The sequence below is a fragment of the Pygoscelis adeliae genome, unplaced genomic scaffold (assembly GCF_000699105.1).
Source record: "Pygoscelis adeliae isolate BGI_AS28 unplaced genomic scaffold, ASM69910v1 Scaffold45, whole genome shotgun sequence".
NCBI classification, from domain to species: domain Eukaryota; kingdom Metazoa; phylum Chordata; class Aves; order Sphenisciformes; family Spheniscidae; genus Pygoscelis; species Pygoscelis adeliae.
In genome coordinates, this window is record NW_008825114.1 from 15227672 (window position 1) to 15249315 (window position 21644).

At 38.9% G+C, this 21644-nt stretch overlaps 1 protein-coding gene across 1 annotated transcript in view; it reads right to left on the reverse strand.

The window, feature by feature from the left end:
* Positions 1-21644, reverse strand: part of CDC14B (cell division cycle 14B) — a 48479-nt gene that overhangs the window by 18284 nt on the left and 8551 nt on the right. The window contains exons 2-8 of the mRNA XM_009328201.1: positions 21165-21281; positions 20149-20224; positions 18515-18607; positions 7894-7970; positions 2844-2910; positions 1322-1384; positions 322-409 (exon numbers count right to left, since the gene is read on the reverse strand). Of these exons, the coding sequence (XP_009326476.1) occupies positions 322-409; positions 1322-1384; positions 2844-2910; positions 7894-7970; positions 18515-18607; positions 20149-20224; positions 21165-21281 (581 nt within the window). The remainder of the gene's footprint in view (positions 1-321; positions 410-1321; positions 1385-2843; positions 2911-7893; positions 7971-18514; positions 18608-20148; positions 20225-21164; positions 21282-21644) is intronic.

Here is a 21644-nt window from a genome sequence, read left to right on the forward strand (position 1 = left end):
AGCAGGGGAGAGAAGAGAGTAAGGCTCAAACTGCAGAAATAAACAAAGACTCAAAAATGAGAGATGAAAACACTTTCAAAATAGAACTCATGTTCAACATAAAGAAATAGACTAACCGAAAATGGAATTTTAACATAACCACCTAGGTCACATACAATTAAACCAAGCATTAAAATTTTACTGCCAGGGTTCTTATAAAAGAAAAAGAGCCAAGGAAAAAACACACTGTTTGAGGAACAATTTTTAAAGCTTGTTCTTACTGATAACAATCAACTAAGAAAGCAGTGGGCTTGTGTCCCCCACCTCCTTTTTTAAGCATACCATTTTCAATTTTACTTCTTGAATGAGGTCCACTGAAGGCAATGAATTTGTTTGGTATTATCCAGTTAAAATCTCCATTTTCTGCTCTCTGTCAAGAGAAAATGCTTGGTTTATCATTATCCCTGTATTTTCAGGCTTTTCCTTATTGTTTCAAAATACATGCTAGATAGAAGTGATGTACAATTTTTGCCAAAGGAAGTTATGTTAGTAGCCTGCTTTCTGTTCCATCGGGAGGATGCCAGATGCACTCAACCTCACTTTCCTTGCCTGTGTTCTCCTCTTCCTAAATCAGTTTTAGAACAACACAACCAATGCCCTTCAGATGAAGGGCAACTTCTAATTTTTAATTTTTTATAGGTTTCTAAATTATGACCTTGGCCTTATCTCTGTTCACAATTTAAATAATGATTTTTTAGATTCTAAGAACACTTAATTTTCTCTTTACAGATAACTGGCAGCTTTGCATTTCTGAGACTGCATATAGTCAAGAGTTGCAGTCCTTCATTGTCACATTGGTTTCCCATGCCCCAAAGTGAATTTTATAGGCTTGGAGTTTCCCACCCGTTTCCTTCTTTACCTCAAAGAGTGTTATTCTACCTTTGCCATGTGTTCACAGATACATACTTTAATTGCTCTCCAGAATTCAGTTAGACTTGGACTTGTATGCCCTCGAGTTTCTCATCAAGACTGCGCAAGAATATGCATGACCTCTAAAAGGTGGCCAAATTCCCACTCCCCAGTCATCTTCCAGGACTTTAATAATAATGGAAAAACGTATTCCATTTTGGTTTCTGCTTTTCCCCCCATGTTTGAGGCTGACCATGCTTAAATCTGAATTTTAATATTCTCTCTCTGACCACACACCTTTATTTAACAATCGAAGTTTAAAGAGACAAAACAGAAATGGAACCTAATACTACAAAAAAAAGCACATATTATAAACAATCATCTTAGCATTAGTGACAGCAAACAAATCAGAAGATTGATACTGAACACTTACTTCATAATGCTCATATTCATTTACATCAAACGTATTGAAATCCAGGAAACCATACAGCAAAGCCTAAAATTCAGAATACAGCTTTTAGCAAAGACAACATCTTTTCAATGAGGACCATTTATCACTCTTCTAGGTTACTGAAAGTCCTTAATACCTGTTCTACTCTTTCAGAGAGATTTCTTCATATATTTGAAAAAATACAGATCAACTGAGTCTTGGTTCAAAACAGATTTGTAAATTTTAATATAAGTGAAGTTAGACAAGCAAATCCACTCTTTTCTGTTTTTATCGAATCACTAAAAAATTCCAGACTACAGAAGCTTTCAGTCTTTTTATTACTGCTAGGAGTACAAAATAAAAAAGAGAAAAATAACTGGCAAAAATTATCTATTGAAATTATAAGTACCCTATAAAGTCTGCACTCAAGGATTGCAAATATTTTTGTGCATGAACGCTATTTGCTGTCATTACGATGCTAACATCGTCATTGATTTTAAATTGTTTGCAGACACACAGTCCTAAGCAGACACTAGTGTGGTCCCTGATGTCCTGTAATTATCCACAACCATTATATTTAATACTGTATAAAAAATGTAAACATTTGGGTAACTGGCAGTTTACCCACTTGTTAAGTCAGGAAGCACAAACACAGATAATCCCATATCTCCAGATATTTAAAATACTACATTCTAATCTCCCCTTTCACTGCATAATCTTCTGCAGTTTTCCTTGCTGGAAAACTTAGTACCTTTCCTTCACCAGTACTAAAAAGAATAGCAATTCACCACTCCTGGCTTACTAGCAGCCAATGCCAAAACATCCAAAAAAGCTGAGAATAACAAATCTGCAAGAAGCTGGCTTAGTCAGTAAAAACACCAGTATTTGGCAGAGATACCCATAATACAAAAGACAATAGTAGGCCAGAGAGCTGAAGAATTCCCCATTTCACTACTCATACAGACTAAAAAGAATGCTTATCAATTCCCCTGTCCTTCAATGCCACGTTACTTCACTGCTGTATTGCTATAAAACAATAGATTATGATAATTTGTAGTTAAAAAAAAGCACCTGCCTCCTAACATTGTTCTATTTGTATTACTAAAGCAAAACTTGAAGTCATTAGCACATGCTGCAAATGCCTAGAAAGTATCACTAACCAATTCAAAATGACTTTCACAGGCTATATTCAGCCTAAAATGTAACACCAGGGGGGCATATAATAAACTTATCACACAATTGTTAGGGATTAGAGGTGTGAATGACTGTCCTCAAAGATTACATAAATAAAACTCAAAATTACCTCTTTAAAATCTTCACTAGTTGATTATAAGGTATCGGTTGACTTCTACGGATGCTGTATCTTGAAGTTTTGTTACAATGCGTAATACACAATAAGCTAGGCAACAATCGGAAAATCTGCTACTGCACAGCTCTAATTGGATCCTAGCTTCCTAAGCCACCTTCTTCTGCTGGGCAAAATTTAGCTGACTTTTTGCAATATGAAAAATACTGTTTTACTGACCTTGTTTATTGCATGAAAACAGTCCAGCAATGTCAGATGAAAACTGCAAGTACCAAAGGAAGCATCCCTATAAGATATAATGACCAAAACAGTAAAATTATCCCATTTTAATCCAAGTGAAAGCAATTGAAGATATTTCTCTGAAACACCTTTAAAAAATTGCTTCAAGATAATTACTATTATAGTGAAATAATTACGTCAAATGATTATTTTATTTCCTCTACCTTGCACCTTACAATAATAACAAAACATAAATTTATGTTAACAGATGATCCAAGAGTAAGATTACTCCAGTTATAGTTTTGGTAAAGCTGACATGTTCAATTTCTGACATGAACATTGAAACTGGCATGTTTCAGTCTTCATGTCAACAAAGAACAGACAACACAAATTCCTTGTGGCAAAAGCTAATGCCTAAATTAGTATCATATTCTAACATACGCTCTTAGAATGTTTTCTTCTGAAGTACACTTTCAAAAAAAGTCAAGTTTTAATACACTAAAATTTTTTCTTCAAACTCAATTTAAAAAAAAAAAAAGATGCTGCACCCATGCATTCTATGTATACATGAACAGCATCTTCTTACTAAAACTGTCAAGATACACATTTGTGTAGATATATTAAAAGACTTTCCTTAAGATGCATAAAATAGTTTATGCTTAAACATGAGGAGAAACTGGTTTTCATTAAAATCCCTTCTTTCAACTACAATGTTTTAAATTCTGTTGACCCAAGAATGGCATGTTCTTAGTATGTGACCATTATTAGATTCCATAAGCACTGCAGAGTAAGCATTCTAGAGGAATACTATAGTCAAGTCAAAAAATAAATTTAAACTGAATCTGCATCAAAGAATATTATGTCTTGGCAGAACACCTTCTTTTGACACCGTGCAGCCCTCACCAGCAGAGAATCATTAATGTTTCAAAAAAGTAAATATATATCATGTTCAAATTTCAACTGAGAGAGGAAGAACTTCTGAAGAACCTGGATGGATGGCTCTACAATTTGTTTGTATCCTTTTCCTCCCTAATGAATCAGTGTGAACAGTGAGGGAAAAAAAAAAATCAGCAGGAGAAGGAAATAACAGAACCCCATTCAGGTAAAAGAGAGGAGAGGTAAAGGTGACACTGTAATGGGTGTCTGTTAGGCCACCTGACCAGGAAGAACAAGTGGATCAGGCCCTCTACAGACAGATAGGAGCAGCCTCACATTCGCAGACCCTGGTCCTCATGGGGAACTTCAACCACTCCAGTATCTGTTGGAGGGACAACACAGGAGGACATAAGCAATCCAGGAGGTTCCTGCAAGAAACTGGTGACAACTTCCTCCTCCAAGAGATATAGAAGCCAATGAGGAACAGTGCTCTGCTGGACCTCATACTCACCAACAAGGAGGTGCTCACTGGGGATGTGAAAGTCAAAGGCAGCCTCAGATGCAGTGACTATGAGATGGTGGAGTTCAGGATCCTGAGGGCAGGGAGGAGGGTGAAAAGCAAGCTGACAACCCTGGACTTCAGGAGAGCAGACTTTGGCCTCTTCAAAGATCTGCTTGGAAGAGTCTCATGGGATAAGGCCCTGGAGGGAAGAGGGGCCCAAGAAAGCTGGTTAATATTCAAGGATCACCCTCTTCAAGCTTAAGAGCAGTTCATCCCAATGAATCTGAAGTAGGCAAAAACGCCAGGAGGCCTGCGTGGATGAACAAGGAATTCCTGGGCAAATACAAACACAAAAAGGAAGCATACAGAGGGTCGAAGCAAGGACAGGTAACCTGGGAGGAATATAGAGACATTGTCCGAGCATCCAGGGATGAAGTTAGGAAAGTTAAAGCCCAAACGGAATTGAATCTGGACAGGGATGTCAAAGAAAACATGAAGGGCTTCTATAAGTACATCGGCGACAAAAGGAAGACTAGGGAAGATGTGGGCCCACTGCTCAATGAGACAGGGGACCTGGTTACACAGGACATGGAAAAGGCTGAGGTACTGAATGCCTCCTTTGCCTCAGTCTTTACTAGCAAGACCAGCCTTCAGGAATTCCAGGTCCCAGAAACCAGGGGGAAAGGCTGGAGTAAGGAAAACGTACTCTTGGTGGAAGAATATCAGATCAGGGAATACTTCTGCAAACAGGACATACCTAGGTCCATGGGCCCTGATGGGTTGCACCCATGAGTGCTGAGGGAGCTGGCTGGTGTCATTGCAAGGCCATTCTCAATCATCTCTGATCGATCACAGCAACTGGGAGAAATGCCTGAAGACTAGAGGAAAGCACATGTCACCCTCAACTTGAAGAAGCGCAAGAAGGAATCCCCAGGAAACTACAGGTCAGTCAGTGTCACCTCAATCCCCAGAGAGGTGATGGAGCAGCTAATCCTGCAAACCATTTCCAGGCATATTAAGGACAAGAAAATCGTAAGGAGTAGTCAGCATGGATTCACCAAAGCAAAGTCACGCTTGAACAATTTGATAAACTTTACAATGAAATGACTGGCCTGGTAGATGAGGGGACAGCAGTGAATATTGTCTACCTGAACTTCAGTAAGGCCTTTGACATTGTCTAGCTAAGATCCTCATAGACAAGCTAGTGATATGTGGGCTGGCTGAGCAGACAGGTGGATTGAAATTGAAAACTGCCTGAATGGCCGGGCCCAAAGGGTGGTGGTCAGTGGCACAAAGCCTAGCTGGAGGCCAGGAACTAGCGGTGTACTCCAGGGGTCAATACTGCGTTTGATCCTGTTCAACATCTTCATTAATGATCTGGATGAAGGGACAGAGTTCTCTCAGCAAGTTTGCTGATGACACAAAACTGTGAGGAGTGGCTGATATGCTGAGAGTCATGCTGCCCTCCAGAAGAACCTTGACAGGCTGGAGAAATGGGCTGACAGAAGCCTCATGAAGGTCAGCAAGAAGGGTAAAGTCCTGCACCTGGGGAGGAACAACCCCAGGCACCAGCACAGGCTGGGGGCTGCCAAGTTGGAAAACAACTTTGCAGAAAAAGACCTGGCGGTCCTGGTGGACTCCATGTTGAACATGAGTCAGCAATGTGCCCTGCAACAAAGAAGGCTAATGGTATCCTGGACTGCATTAGACAAAGTATTGCCAGCAGATCAAGGGCGGTGATCCTTCCCCTCTCCTCAGCACTAGGGAGGCCACACCTGGAGTACTGTGCTCAGTTCTGGGCTCCTCAGTGCAAGAGAGAGATGGACATACTGGAGAGAGTCTAGCAAAGGGCCGCAAAGATGATTAAGCTACTGGAGCATCTCATATAGAAGGAAAGGCTGAGAGAGCTGGGACTGTTCAGCCTGGAGAAGAGAAGGCTCATGGGAGACCTTATCAATGTATATAAATACCTGAAGGAAAGGTGCAAAGAAGAGCGAGCCAGGCTCTTTTCAGTGCTGCTCAGTGACAGTACCAGAGACAATGGCCACAAACTGAACACAGGAGGTTCCCTTTGAACATCAGGAACCATTTTTTCACTCTGAGTGTGACTGAGCACTAGAACAGGTTGCCCTGAGAGGCTCTGGAGTCTCTGTCCTTGGAGACATTCAAAAGTCATCTGGATGTGGTCCTGGGCAACTGGCTCCAGGTGGCCCTGCTTGAGCAGGGATGGTGGACCAGATGACCTCTAGAGGTCCCTTCCAATCTCACTGTGATTCTGTGATTCTATAAGTGAAAAAAGAAATTCTTTGCATCATGCTAACAAAAGGTTTTGTGTTGATAATGACCCTAAGTAGCAACTACCTGACTGACTTTTTATTATTCTATCAGGAGGTACTGTTTTTGCAGAGATGAGGAAAATCTTAAAGGAACAGAGCCCAGACCAACATCTCAGCTGATCGTTAACGTAATCTGAATTCCTCTATCTGCACTAGGTTTAGTTGCACTAGTAAACTCAAGAAAATGGTAAAGTTTACAGACACTTCAGCAAGCAGTATTCTTTATCCCAGAGGCTGGACATGTCTTCAGAAGTCAGCTCTCAGCAAGTCTTATTATATAACACATCTTCGCATTTCTTTCAGTAGTGCTGTTGAAGTGATGATCTGGGAATTTGGGCAGAGTATATGACCCGAGTGAAAAGCTACTATCTCCATCACCGATATACGCCTTCATGATATTTAGAAACAAACCCTACAGTCTTCCTAAGGACAACTTTTGTTCTTCTGGGAATATAAAAATGAAATTTAAAAGTGAGAAATGGGATGATGGAAGTATGCAAATGAAGAGAGGTGCTACTACACCATTATACTGTGGTGGTGGCAGGGGGGAAGTAATAGAAATTCAGATCATCACACAAACAAGCACAGACTGAATTAATCACCCCATAACAATATATTTGGACAGTAAATTTGCCTCCTAAAAGTTTTTTCTGCATATTGTGGCAGCCAACGGAATGTTAGTTTAGTCCAACTTTTAGAAACTCTTGTTTGGAAGAAATTAAGAAGTTGTTCCTCTGCACGACTGATCGACGTTATTTGCTACATTAAGCAGCACAGCATATATCACTAAGAAAAGTCTGTGGTCTGAAACAACTAGGATTACATTCCCCCATGGTCAGGCAACCACGAACCAATGGTTGTACACATTTCCTCATTGGTAAAAAGAAATACTTTAAAGTTACACTAAACCATATGAGGTTAGCTAGCATTTTTTATGCACAAAACAGTGTTTGCGGGTTGCTGCATACATCCGACAAGTGGGAAAAATGGAGTGCTAAAAGTATTACAAGCCGTTTGTGATGAATGACAGATATTTTGATACGTTCAACTATCAACTACTGGCACAAAACCAGACTGCCAAGTGAGAAGCAATGTAGATCACAAAGCTCAACAAGAGTGCATGCAAAGCAGTGTGGCTCCTTTACCTTCTGTCAGTACACTTCAGTACCAGCTGCTAACACCCCTGTTCAGCAGTCTGCACTTAAAGCTCAGGCAGTGAATGTGTCACGTGTTAAAACTTCAGCAAAAAAACCCCCCAAATTAGTACTGATACACTGATACTACATTCTTCTTCAAAATATCAAGGTACAGAAAATTCTAACAACTTGTTATTTACCTGAAAGGAAGATACGAAATGCTTCCAGCCAATATAAGCCTGTACACATCTTCTGGGGATTCTCGCAGGTATATTATCTATTTTTGTGGAAAAAGACAGAAAAGAAAATAAAAATATTATTTTGAGATTGATATTAATAACTTCAAGTCAGTTGTTTACTACAGAAGGCATAATTTATCACAGAGCTCAAAAGCACTGGGAAAGAGAGGCATCAAGAAGAAATGTATGCAAGCGTGCAACAATAAAACTAACATAAACAATATAAAATACTGGTCAACCTAGAGGAATATATATTTTTAAACAGAATTTATAGATTTGTGCAGGAGTTGTTCAACTATAGGCTACAGTGAAAAAGCTTCTGTCCGTCTGGATTCTTCCATGTTTCTACTGCAACTCCGCTGGACCAGTTTGTAGATTATTTTTTTTTTATTATGCTTCAAGATGTAAATCAAAACACAAAAACCCAGAGAGATCTCAGCAAAGCTATGAATCATCTGGTCTACAAAACAGTGTGTACACTCAGCAGACAAGATTAAAACCGTAATTCATGTATGTTTTGATTTTCCTACAGCAGTACATTTGCATTATTCCAAATCCTGTACTTCCTCCTTTGCACTGGTGAGGCAGTATCTAGTAACTAAATCCAGATGCCATAAAGAAAAAAAAAAAAAAAAAGAAATCTGAGAAATCTGTAGCTTCAGAAGCAAAAGCCTAAGAACAGAATGAAGTAACATACTTGAAGCACTATGTATCAAACTTTCTACTGTCAAAAACACTCAGAAAAGAATTCACAAAGGACCAACTCACGACAAATATCCATACGGTCTTCCATCACGACATACCTGATCCCTCTTGGATAGCCTCTAACACTAAGGTCTCCTTAAAGAATACCGTGAAACTCCTCTTTTATGCAAATCATGTCTTCCAATACCATCAAACATCATCCCCAGCATGACCAGGAGATAACAACTGTTAATAACAAGCTGTCATTAACAGGTCAACATTCAGTAATTTCAAGTTAATACTTTGTCGTTAAAACTGCATTAACTAAGCTTTAACACACTACAGAAAGTTATTTTTTTCATTAACGTTCAGTAAAATTATTTACATCTTTTACATTAATGACCATTTTCCTTAGAGGTTTTTTGAAAGTAAGAATCCTAATGAGTATTAATTAAACATCCCCCAAAAATCTAAGTGTGGCATTTTTGCTTCCTGTTGCTTTTGACATTTTTTCTTTTAAAAGCTGGCATTGCCTTTCAATTTTCTTTGATGCTGCTGCAAAGCCAGCTTGAACAAATAGCTTAACATACCTTCAACATCCTCTCTCCACACACACACACGCACGTGTGCATTCTTGTGAGGTGAGAATGGGAGGTGGAACAGATGTTGCTAAAAAAACAAACCCAGTTTGAAACATATCCTAAACAGGCAGCTGAAACATACACGGCAACAGGCAACCCCTTTCATTTTTCCTCTGATTCGATTACTGTGTTAAGTATTTTCTGAGCATTCTTCCTGTGCAATTAGCAAAACCAAAGAAAAACACATCTGTCTTGTTTAAGTAGTTTAGTTAAGTAATGAAAAGTGCATGTTTTTTGTGTGTGTGCTTTCACTGGGGAGGTGTAAGTGACTTTTGCATTTGCATTTGCAAGCATACACCTGGAATAGAAGAGAAACTTAAAAAGCCCCCAAAATACCATTGAGTATCTGCTCCTCAGATGCCAGAGTTCACTTTCTATTCTGCAGGCATATTAATTGCCTGAACTGGAAATAAAAGTTATGTTCCAAGAAATTCCAAGTTGTGTGCTTTGATACAGTCATACTTTGCATCTTGCAGCACAGTGAACACATATTGCTAGCAACCATATAAATCTAGCACTGCTTGCTTGTAAGAAAAAGAGCCCTGCCCCAGAAAAACTTACAAACCAGAGACATGAAATGGCGTTAGCAAACAGAAGGTAATTGAACAGCAGAAGCAGAGTTTGTAGCCAGAAATGAGTCACCTGGAAAAAACTTGGGATTCAGTGCTGTAAGGCTGGGTAATATACAGAGAGTACTACTTGTACAACAGGCAAATAGAAATGCAGCTCATGCTAGCTAATCCTGTAAGCGCATGTAGCTCAGAAAGGCCAAGGATTTCTCCAATATCTCAGCTGAGCTTTCACCATCTTCTTAAAGGAAACAAGCTTCAATGCAGAAGCATTTGTTTGCAAGTGTAACAGCTGCAAGAGGCAAGTTTTTTTCCATAATGTTAAGTGTTGTATTAAAATAAGTCTAAATAACATTACAGTATACTGAAACATGTTAGTTCTTAAGCACAGATCCAACTGCTGAAATTATATTACCAGGGAAGTTGCTAGAAACACCATTTTAACATACATGCACATGTGTATGGACTTCACTTAACATACAAGGACACTTTAAAAAGCCAACCTGATTTTGACACAAAAATCCAATGTCTACCATCGTTTAGTATGTACAAAAAGCGCACTGCAAGAAGATGGTGTTTTTCAATGTGGACAAGCTACTAACCAAAAATACGCAGTACTTCTGGTACAACTGAAGCAATATACAGTATATTCACTGAAGAAGGAAGCTCTTTGAGTTGTACTTCTCAGAATCTTCTGAAATAGACATCCTGCTGCACTTCAGCTGTGACACTACTACACACACAAGATACGACGTGAACAGCTGCAGAGACAGCAGTTGATGAAATGGTCAGATAGCGTTCTCAGTGAAAAGTGGATTACAAAAAAATATTAGGTTAGTATGAGGATATCTGGACAGGTGCAATGGTGTGGAGTGCTTCAAAAGCGAAGAATGGCATTCAGTCTCTACACAGAACGGGAAAGACCATAAACAGTTACTTAAATCACAAGGAAAGTATCCTGGCAGTAACAAGAATCTGTGACAGTCAAAATGGAGACAGGATCAGTTTCTGTCACAGCTTAAGACCATAAGAGAGCACGCAGCTGGAAATCTTGGATGCAAGCAGGGCTGGATGGAGATTGAACATGGGTGAGCCTGGGTTCAGGTTGTGGGTGAACCAAATTCCAGATATGGAAACAGGTAAGACTGAAGGAGTGAGGGAAGGAGCAGCAAAGCCCAGGGAAGCAACAGACATCAAGGCAGCAGAGGCCACATCTGCATTAGGAAGTAGTGTGTACCAGCAGAAATGCATCTGTAGACTGAGAGCCAGCACTGAAGATCTGACATCTGCACTATACACTTCCAGCAGCTTTTAACCTTAACAGCTATTCCTAGGCTGGTCCTGTGGACTGAACACCCATCACCTGTTGGGATTGCTCCTAGACTGCTCCATGAAGTGAACCAAAATGCAGTGAGCAGGGTTTAAGGAAAGATTCATTTCAAAAACATACTCCTGACACAAACTGAAACTGTAATATAGTTATATATATAAAGCTATATAATACTGTTTCTTACCAGGAGGAGGCCACTAAAGCCTTAAAGATGAACAATTTCATTGGAATGATGTGGGTGAACAAAGGACTAAAGAAAGCCAGTAAATGAGAGAGAGAAAGTAAAAGTGATCAGAGAGACCTGTAGTAGACGGAAGTGTTGAAAAAGAGGACTTTCTAAGGCAGTAAGCAGAACTGAAGTTTCAGAAAAGAAGAGAATGGAAACATTGATCTGATGAATAGCAAAACAAAGACATTTGTAAATTCATGAGGTATGTACTGGGGGAAGGAGAGGAAATGGGAAAAGACGTTAACCCCCCGAAATCAAAATATACAACAGCTGAAACCAGTTTGTCCAGATGCTGATTATAAGCTGTTTCTGCTGTGCTTTCTAAGATGACAGAAACTTTCACAAACAAAAATTGTTTTCTTAAGTTAACGCCAATAAAGCAACGAACAAGAAGTACTATTAAAAAGATAAAAAATATTAAAATAAATTTCAAGCAATGATACTAACTGTTATTTAGCAGAAGCAGGCATTTTCTGGGATAGTTTTTGTCCATTCTTGTATATACAAATGGAGAAAAGTCTGTTAGAATTTTACACTGATTGCCCAAGGGGCTCCCCTTCCTGCAGGTCAGGCAAATATGAAAAAAAAAAAAGCAGCTTTTTAAAAAAGACTTAGAAAATTCAGCAGACCTGAAATAAATCATCCACAAGTACAGTTGCATTGGTTTTAGAATTTTCCTACAATCATATGCAAGAGCAGATGGGTGTACATACACATCTACATACACACACACACAAATACACATGGAAAGACTCTTAAAATCCTTCACAAATCTTTTACCTAAGTACCTTCCAGCAAAATTGTTATTGTAAGGAACTGACATCTTTCAAGCCATAATAACATACCATTTTACCACACTGTGCAATCACTTGTGTACCAACAATTTAGAAATTTGCTTTCTTTATGCATACAAAAAAGAATATCCTACTGAACCTCAGAATACAGCCAGGAATTTGCGATTAGCAGTTGAACCATTAACATTGCTCTAATCATCCTTTTCATTTAGGACATCTGTTTCTAATTAAGGGACTGCAGGCAGCTCTGTGAATGGTCAAGAACCATCCAAGTGTTGAGTAGTGGGAAAGGTGCACTCAAGCACTGCTCCTGCCAACATCGCTGTGTAGTCAAACAGCCGCTATAATGTTCACTGAATGAAACAGAAAGGCTTGCAGGACTAGGCGACTCAGTCTTTATTTATGAGCATTTAAAATCAACCATAGATTGCAAGTTCTTTTAGCAAGCCATGTTATTTTCTGATTCATATTAGTGTTTTCAAACCAGCCCTATTTTTTAAACAAAGGTTTCCTAGATTAGCATTAGAATCATGAAAACAGTATTCACAATAGGATCAAAAGTATTCCTGGTAGAAAAGGAAAGGAGGCTCTGGTTGAAAAAGGCATCTTAATCTTCAATACATGGGATTGCCAATTGAAATAGTAATGCTGCATGCAAGACAAAACATGTTTGATAATAATCACCTATGACATAACTTATTTTTTCAGGAAAATTAAATAGGGTATTTAAATATGCTGTACTGTTAGAAACTATGTCAACTGAAGTCTGCAAATAGCACTTTAAATTCACATCTACGAATGTGCTTAGTGTAGTCAAGTTTATCCACCTGCTTACCCTTAACTGCAAAATCTACTTAAGGTTGCTACCTAAGTCACACATTTTACCAACCATATTGATTTCAAAGGAAGAAAATAATGAGATGATTCATTTTAAACTGCTTACAAGCAAACTTCATGTGATACAACTATGTTCCAAAAATGTCACTCACCCAAAATAGCCTGAACTGCTGTAAACTGCAAATAATCACAACCCACTCATTCTGAACAAAGAACTACTGTGTGTGACCAGACTCAAACACAAGCTCACACACATGCATAATTTTGCTATAACTTAAGAGTATTAAATATTTTATTTCCTTAAAACCTCCATTGGATATACTAGTCAGTTAATACATTAAATTTTCGAGCAATATTCCTTAGAACAAAAAGGTTAAATACAGAAAAATTAAAATAAAAATATATTAGAATAAAAAGCTTCCTGTATGGATTTGTGGTGTACTGAAGAAACGCACATGTGGCCAACAGTCCCCTCATTAGCAGAAACACAGTCACTAAGTGAATAACAGTGGCAGAGAGGGAATAACTGCCTGTCTCTGGCAACTCTCTTTGATCATCATAAACAAAAGCAAGAAACCTCCAATTACCTTTTAAACAGCAGAGGGGAGGTATAGAAAACCCTGTTAGCTGGGAACTGGCCGGGCTGGGCACATCAGTACTCCACGACAGCCAAGAAAGCAAGCTAGTACTATAGTGAGGGACCCCCAAAGAGCAACCTTTCTCCTATGGAGACAAGCAGTCTGGTAAGAACATCATGAGGAAGAACCTAGTACAAACAGCAGGAAAAGCTGCTGTCATGAAGACTAACCACGATTTCCCAAATACAATTCAGAGAAGGTAGCTTTTTAGAGGACACGAACACAGAGAAAGCCAAAAAGACTCGAGGCAACTTTTGCTTAAATGAAAGGCCAGTACTTCATCCATCTCGTCTCTGCCACTCGCTTGTCAAGCACAAGCACCTCTCACCAAAATGTAGCTGAGGGTAAACAAGGTTTACCCACCTGTAATTCGAGCGCTGCCGCAGTTACCCATTTACCACCAGTCAGCCTGGACCACTAAACAAACAGGTTTGCCTGCTTTCCCACGGCTTAGCCAGAGGTAATTCTGCAAATGCCGCGGTAAGAACAGAGCAGTTCAACATCACACAGATGGGTGCTAATTGCTTCTGCAACCTTCAGCTTCTACCCAGCATTAGGCCCACAGCTAGGAAGGACACTAACAAATTGAAAAGGCAAAAAAACAGTACTGTGGATCAGAAGGGATGAAGGAAATGCTGCTTACCCTGAAGAAAGAAGATGAGAAAATAGACAAAGTACAGAGATGAGTCCTGGAGAAGGTGACCTGAATTACAGCAGTTCATGGGGCGGTACCCTCGGGGGGTCACCCTCCAAGTACATAATTAGTGCCAGGCCTGAGGAAAAAAACACTGTTACTAAGTTAATGCAGGCAAGGGGAGAGGGGGGAGCTTGGGAATTGGGTGGACAGGGCACAGGGGGTACATTTTCTTTCTTAATATAGAAGGAGCAATGATGAAAGAAGCAGACTTTCCTCACCCACAGCCAAGTCCTGGCGAAAATCAAGAGAAGCCACTGTAGAGATCAACTCAGAAGATCACTGCTGCTTTGGTAGAGTGGTAAGGCCTGAACAGTGCAGATAGCTTCCAAGGAAAAGCAATTTTTCTTTAAAAGGTGAAGAACAAAGGGTTCCCCCCCACCACCTTCTTTCCCCTCACCCGCTCCGCCCAAATAAAGTGTAAACATTCAGCCCCAACACACCGAATTCTGGCTACCCTTTGTGTGGTTGATTGTGCCAAATTTATGCTAATCTACACAGAAGAATATAATTCCCATTATGCAGTATATCATCTGTAAAAATGAAACAAAATACAGAATTAAAATAGATGGAAGATGAACAATAAAGGGATTGAGATCTAAATTGTTAAGACATACTCTAAAAAATCATTTTTTATTCTAAAACTACATATATAACAATGTATTTGAAAACTTTGTTCTTCACTTTTAAGGCCATGTTATACTGAAGAGCCCTGTAGCTTGAGTTAGGCTGTGCTGTCACATCAAAGTACACCTGGAAGGAAGCAGCAGATGTGGGAGGGGGCAGAAAGAAGTGTGTAGCCTGTAGAATTCAGAAACTATCTCCACTGAAGAGGAAAGAAAGACAAGTTAGATGAAGGGGTGGGGGGGGAAACATTAAAACACACCAACTGTGAAGAAAAGACTGGGAACAGACTTTGCTTGTAAACCAGAACACTAACAGCTGCCCTTACACTTCACCACAGTTAATGAAGACTTTCATAATTGCCTTAGTAGTCAAAATGAGCATATCCCCACATGGTATATATACACACACATATATATTTAAACAAAAGATGTTGAATGATAAGCCATGCTAATATATCCCAATTCCTTTAAGCAAAAGTTAAATAATATTCTGTTTAAGAATACAAATTTAAGGTCAACAAACCCTTAAAATGACAGGCTCGAAAGTTGCTAGCATACAAATATTGAATGTTTATGAGGACATACAAGTTCCAGAAAAGAACTAGTTATATACAGTTCATTACAGTTTTATAGTTAGAATGTGACTGTGTGTAAAAAAAAGAGAACAAAACCAGAAAGGAGACACACTTACTGTGTCTGTGCTATTCCTGAAAACCTGGCAGCCTGTTATTCCTAACAAGTAACTTAAAGTACCTGCATATACAGAGCACCTTGCACCCAAAACTATGCTTAAGTTATCAAAGGCCTTACAACACACAAAGGCAAGCACTGCTTTCATGACTAACCCTGCAAAGGCTACTTTCCTTTTCTACCTCCTTGCTCTTCCTGCCTGAACTCCTCCAACCTGATGCACTGCCATGCAGTTCCTCATCCTAAGGTAAACTGTTGAAATGGGAACACACCACGAAGCTAAAAAACCAAAATCAAACAAGAAAACACATTCAACCCACAGAAAACAAAACAATGGCAACCTACCACTTACATTGTAAGGGATCAGAAATCAAATGATGATACTTAGTTCAAGCAGCAAAGAGCATGGACAGGACACAGTCTGATTAACTAAAATTACAAAAAAGCTTCTTAAAGTTTTCACCAATAGCTGGATGGAAACTTCTTCATGAAAAAGCAAAGCACTCTGAACTGAACAAGTAGATGGATGCTTAAGCCTACATATGTTTTAAATAAAGAAGGCCTCAATATATTTCCTTTCAATCAGGAAATATGCTTATAGACATATATTTATCATGCATTCTGAACAGATCCTATACCATTGTTCGCCCCATAGAGAACAACCCAATTCTCCTTGCAGAAAGCAGAAACGTGGGACGCGTATGTTTGAATACTTCAGCAGTGAGTGCTGTAATTAAGCCTGCCTCTTCATGAAAGATCATCAAAGGGCGCCAGGGAAAAAAAGTAAGCCTCAGGGGCACAGTCTCTCTTCTGTGATCTTCCTTCACTGGAATCCCTCCCACACCCATCTGGGAAGAAACTGTACCCTACTTTATAGAAAAAGTAGTAGCAAAGCCAAAGTCTGTTGCACTGGAAAGAAAATCAGAATCTAGCTAGAGCTACCTCACCACCTAGGACTTGCGCTTATGCAAGACAGACATGCCCCCATTCAAGGAGGGGACTGATACTCACATAGTGCTTCACTTTGCCATGGGTCTTTAAGAGAAACTGCCAAAATATTCAACTTGTACAATGCAGTAACCTCAGCACAAGTCTCCGAACTCTGAAAATTACCAGTGGTTTTGACCAGCCTCTTTCTGCCATATGCCAGCTGTCTGCAACTAGCCCTCCCACATGCATTGGCTAGTCAGTCATGATCTCATGTCACACTTCAGCTGGATCTGTGTTAGCATCCTTTCTGTACTCTGCAACTCCCACCTCCTTCACTGCAGTTCTCTGAAGCAAAAACTGCCTACCCCTCTGTCCAACATCCTCCATTTTTAATTACCGTGCTTTGGACTGTCATAATCCATACATATTAATATTAGAGCTTTATTCAAGTCTGTCCAAGCATTCCCCTTCAACTGCATGTTGTTATTGCAACAAGGCAGGGCTACCGGATGATCAGAAATAAGACTTGTGTTAGGTTTTTTGTATACTTTTACATAGTGAACCACAGTATTTTCGTATTAGATTGTTTTGCCATTAGTTAGTTTTCCGTACTGTGGGTTCTGCTCAAAGTGTCAGCTGCTGTGCTGCACAGTACTACTACACATATTCAGAACAAAAGTTTAGGGAAACACAAAATCCACTTCCTTCCAAATAATGGCTGATACCTGAAGCCAGCCTCCTCTCGCTTTCTGGGCCTCCATTATGATCAAGTCGCTAGGAAGAAGTAGTTTTCCTAAAAGCTGCAGCTGTTTTGTCAACATAATGCCTTAACTGCAAACAAGTTTAGTAACTCATGTTTTCAGTTTCCATGTGGTTTAAGAATGCAAAGGTCTACAGCAACGTTCCTAAGTGCCTGTGTTTCAAATACCAAGAGGGATACATTTTGAAATCTAGTTCTTAATTTGTAATAAGTACTGTAGAACATAGACAACAGAGAAACCCTGGGGGGGCAGGAAATGGACCTCCTGCATGATGTAGAGAACCAGCAAGGAGACTGCCAGAATCACAGCAAGTACTGTGTAGCCTTGCAGCTAATAAATAGGAATGACCTAAGGCTGCATGAACTTTGACCCCTCAAATCGCCAACATCAAAAAACACATAGGTTCTCACTTCATTTTGTTACTCAGTAAACAAGATAGATGGTTACAACCAAGGTGCCTTACAAGTCAAAGCAGAACATGAATATGGTACATCACATCTTTCATTCTAAAGCATTCAGCATTTTATTCCTTGACTACACTTTTGTGTACCAAACACATGCAGTTGTGATGTAAAGACAGCCATTTTCCCCTCTGCAGTTGGGGACTTGGCTCAGTACATTTCCAGCCACCTCGTATATTCCCAGGCTTTATACTGGCTCTAAGCCTACCACATGATCTTCTTCTCCTATGTTAACTGAAGAGATCTTACATTAGAAAAGCAGCAGCTGGGGAAGAGAAGGTGTATTTAAACGTGCATGCAATGGGAAATGATACACTGTACTTTGTGCAAGATAGTATTTCTCTATTTTAAAAAAGCAAAAAGAGAGTATGTGTGGGTGGGGGAGAGGAAAAACATCAAGAAGCAGTCATTTTTTCTAAATGAAAATATTCATAAAGATACTTTTTTTTTCAGTGGCGCTATTATTTTGTAGGAGCACAGATTGCAGTAGAGTGGAAAAAAACCAAAACCATACAACTCCGTTCACATACCTGCTAGACTTCAAAAACTGGTTTAGTATGTGGTACCTTACTATAAAATACATTAGTAGGAAGATTATTCAAGAGAAAAGAATTGTTTTTATCTTGCTGTTTTAAAAATTGAGTATGAAAAAATGAACACGTAGCAAGCTAATGTAATGTAAAAATTTAAATACTTACTGCGTAGGAGCCTATGAGGAATGCAGCATTTGCTTGTTTTTTCTGATCAAAGCCAGTATAATGAATTATTTTCTTCCTTATCAATGAAAATGACTGTATCAAGAAATGAACAAGATTATGATGTTGCATTTTAGACTTTTCATGCCTTCTTTTATAAAATTAGAGGAATGCAAGGGTCTGTTCACCTACTTTCAGCCACCTGTAGTCAGAGGACCAAGTATACTGTAGACTACTCCCTCAAAAGCTTTGGAAGATTCTACTGCATCCCTACCTGGATTGTTCCAGCATTATTCCCAGTATCCAGCCTAAATAATTTTTGATACAAATTACAGTAATCTTTCTTTTTCTCCTTAAATGCATTTAGTATTTCTGACTTCAAGCCCTATTTAACAGATAGGGTTTATGAGAAGTAAATACAAAGTGGCACTCTCAAAAACATCACAGACATGTTAAAGTTGCAATAGTTTTGAAAACAGAATTTAGACTTTTTTTATTCTTAAAGAAAACCTGACTCTAGATAAATCAACTAGTAGTTGTTTCTAAGGATCAGAACCACTGGAAAATATATGCTTAGATTATAATATTTTGAAAGTATTTCTAAACTTTATTGTAAATAACTTCTTAAAAATTCATCTCAGCTTGGCATATAGTTTCTCCAGTTACCTTAGAAAGGGGGTGGAACGGCATTGCCAACTGAAAGGACATTTACACCTATGGTGGCAGCAAAAACTATGCCCTAACTGGCCCCTGAAACAAACTTCGATGCACTTGAAACCGTATACTTTGATCAACTGCTAAGCTATTGTAAAATGTCACTATTTAACTAGCAATGTTACTTGCTCAGATACTATTCAACGCACTCAGAACAAATAAACCCCAGATCACTAGCAGTGGTATGTTCTCAGCAACCCTAACACGCCTCTCCTGTATCAAACCCAAGATATTCAAAGGGATTATAATACAGACTTGTGTTGCTTCAGAGCATCCTGTAAACAAAAATCAGACAATCTAGTCTCCAGCAAACCTGTTCATAGTGCCACAGGGACAAAGTGAGTCTGAATCATGCAAACTAATACCAGTGACAGACATCAAGGAATTAAAAAAAAAAAAAAAAATCTCTGTTAAACTATAATGTTCTGCATACTTGCCAATTTCCACAGTTCAGCGGCAGTTTCAAGATATAAGCAGTTCTGAAGAGGCAACCTGTGATTCACACTGATGTTAATAAGCTTTTTCATCTGCCTAACAGGTTTTATATTCCAACATCTGTTAGAGGTCAACTAACTTGAAGTCATTCATGTTAATTAACATAGGAACTCTCTGTTTTAAAGACACTATGCTCTATCAAGAGTCCAATCCCAAAAATTACTGAGCACCCCTCAGAGAAGATAATCTTTTAGCAGCTTAACATTAGTTACTGCCACAGTGGTGTATTTTCTGGATCTTTAAAGTAAGTGAGTTTTCCCTCCTGATCCTCCTCCTCCCTAAATTCACCTTGATAAAATCTGGCGTTCATATGCAAAACTTAGCTGGATTAGGAACCCAGGAAAGCACCTGAACAAAAAAAACCTTTTGGCCCATTTGGTTTTGTTCTTTAAAAAGTCAAGAATATTGAATAAAAAACCAAGCGTTACCTTTAATTTCTTATTTAGCTTGCAGCAGTATCTGTAGACCATTGCCAGATTGAGTGGTCCAAAGTCTGCATAGAAGCTGGTAGGAGAAAGGGCAAAAATTGTACATGACCTCTGTAAATGCCTTTTTTTTTTAATCAGATGCACAAAGCAAAGAGTAATAATATATATGATGTATGTGCATCATTCTAAAAACAAGAATGCCTTCTTACATACACACTATTTTGTTGGAGGAAACAGTTTTGTCATCTTTAAACAGGGACTAAACTTTTTTCTTTGTTTTCCACACACCACCACTCAAAAACAAACTGGAATACTCTAGGTATGAAAATTTCTCACTACTGTATCACTCTGTGACCCCAGTTTAGAAACTTCATTTTAAGAGCAACCCAAAAGCTTTACTTTAAAAGAAGGCAACTAATATTGCTTGAGAAAAGTGAACACAGAGAATAAAGATTGATTAGTACTTTCAAAAATAGTAAGCACGCCCTTGGTCAAAAATATTTAAAGAATTAGCAGCATTCCAGATCACATACAAAGGTATACACTGTTCACTACAGGGGAAATAATATATCCACTGTCAACTCATAAAGGCTTGAATTGATTTTGCCAGTTTCTTCTCTTATTCTAGGAAGTTTAGACATTCCACTTAATACTTGAGCAACCAAAGACATCCCCTTCAGCTCAGCAGTGCAGTGCGTACTGCTGAGTTTATATATTGCTGCATCATGTTCCTGTGTCTTCTAGTAAGAATGGGTACAATGAAAGCTTCTGCTTTGAAAAGATTTTTAAGAAATCCTGACGGGAAGCCAAGAAACCATTCTAAGACATATAAATCATCATGGCAGATAAGTCTGAGAGGACCAAACTCATGTAATTAGTTCTATAATGGGAATGTATGTTTCCCTCAGCTACATTTAAAAACAAAATGTCAATTAGACTGGTTCCTCGTTGCTGTTGTTCTGACTAATTTATTTCAATGATCCATAAAAAACAGGAAGAAATAAGTCTGTACTTACTTCTCATATACAAGTTCATCATCTATGCAGAAATAATGGGTATTTGCGGCTCCACTCTTTGGTTTTTGGCAGAGAATTGCAAAATAAAGGCGATCTGAAATGCAAGAAAATTTAAAGCTTTTATAAACATTACACTTTTCTGCTGAAAGTCTGAAGTATTACCTGTCAACAGAACAACTTCAAATGGTTTAAAATGAGGCAAATCTTTTAAGTATTACCGAACTAGACATTATTATTTCTCCAGTGTTAAGCAACAAGGCACACAAAGATTGAGCCTTTTTGCTCAGCAGTGTTCCCATAATCCGCAGCTCTTTATAGCGTTCTTTCCCAAACGAAGTGTTCCCAGGAAAGCTACCTGTTTGATGACTTTGCAATACAGAGGAGCCTGACTTGCACCCACGCACACAGCACAGACCCACCTCCTTTTGGCAACAGACCCCACCTGTTGCACTCCGAATACCAACACACCCCCCTCCCCCC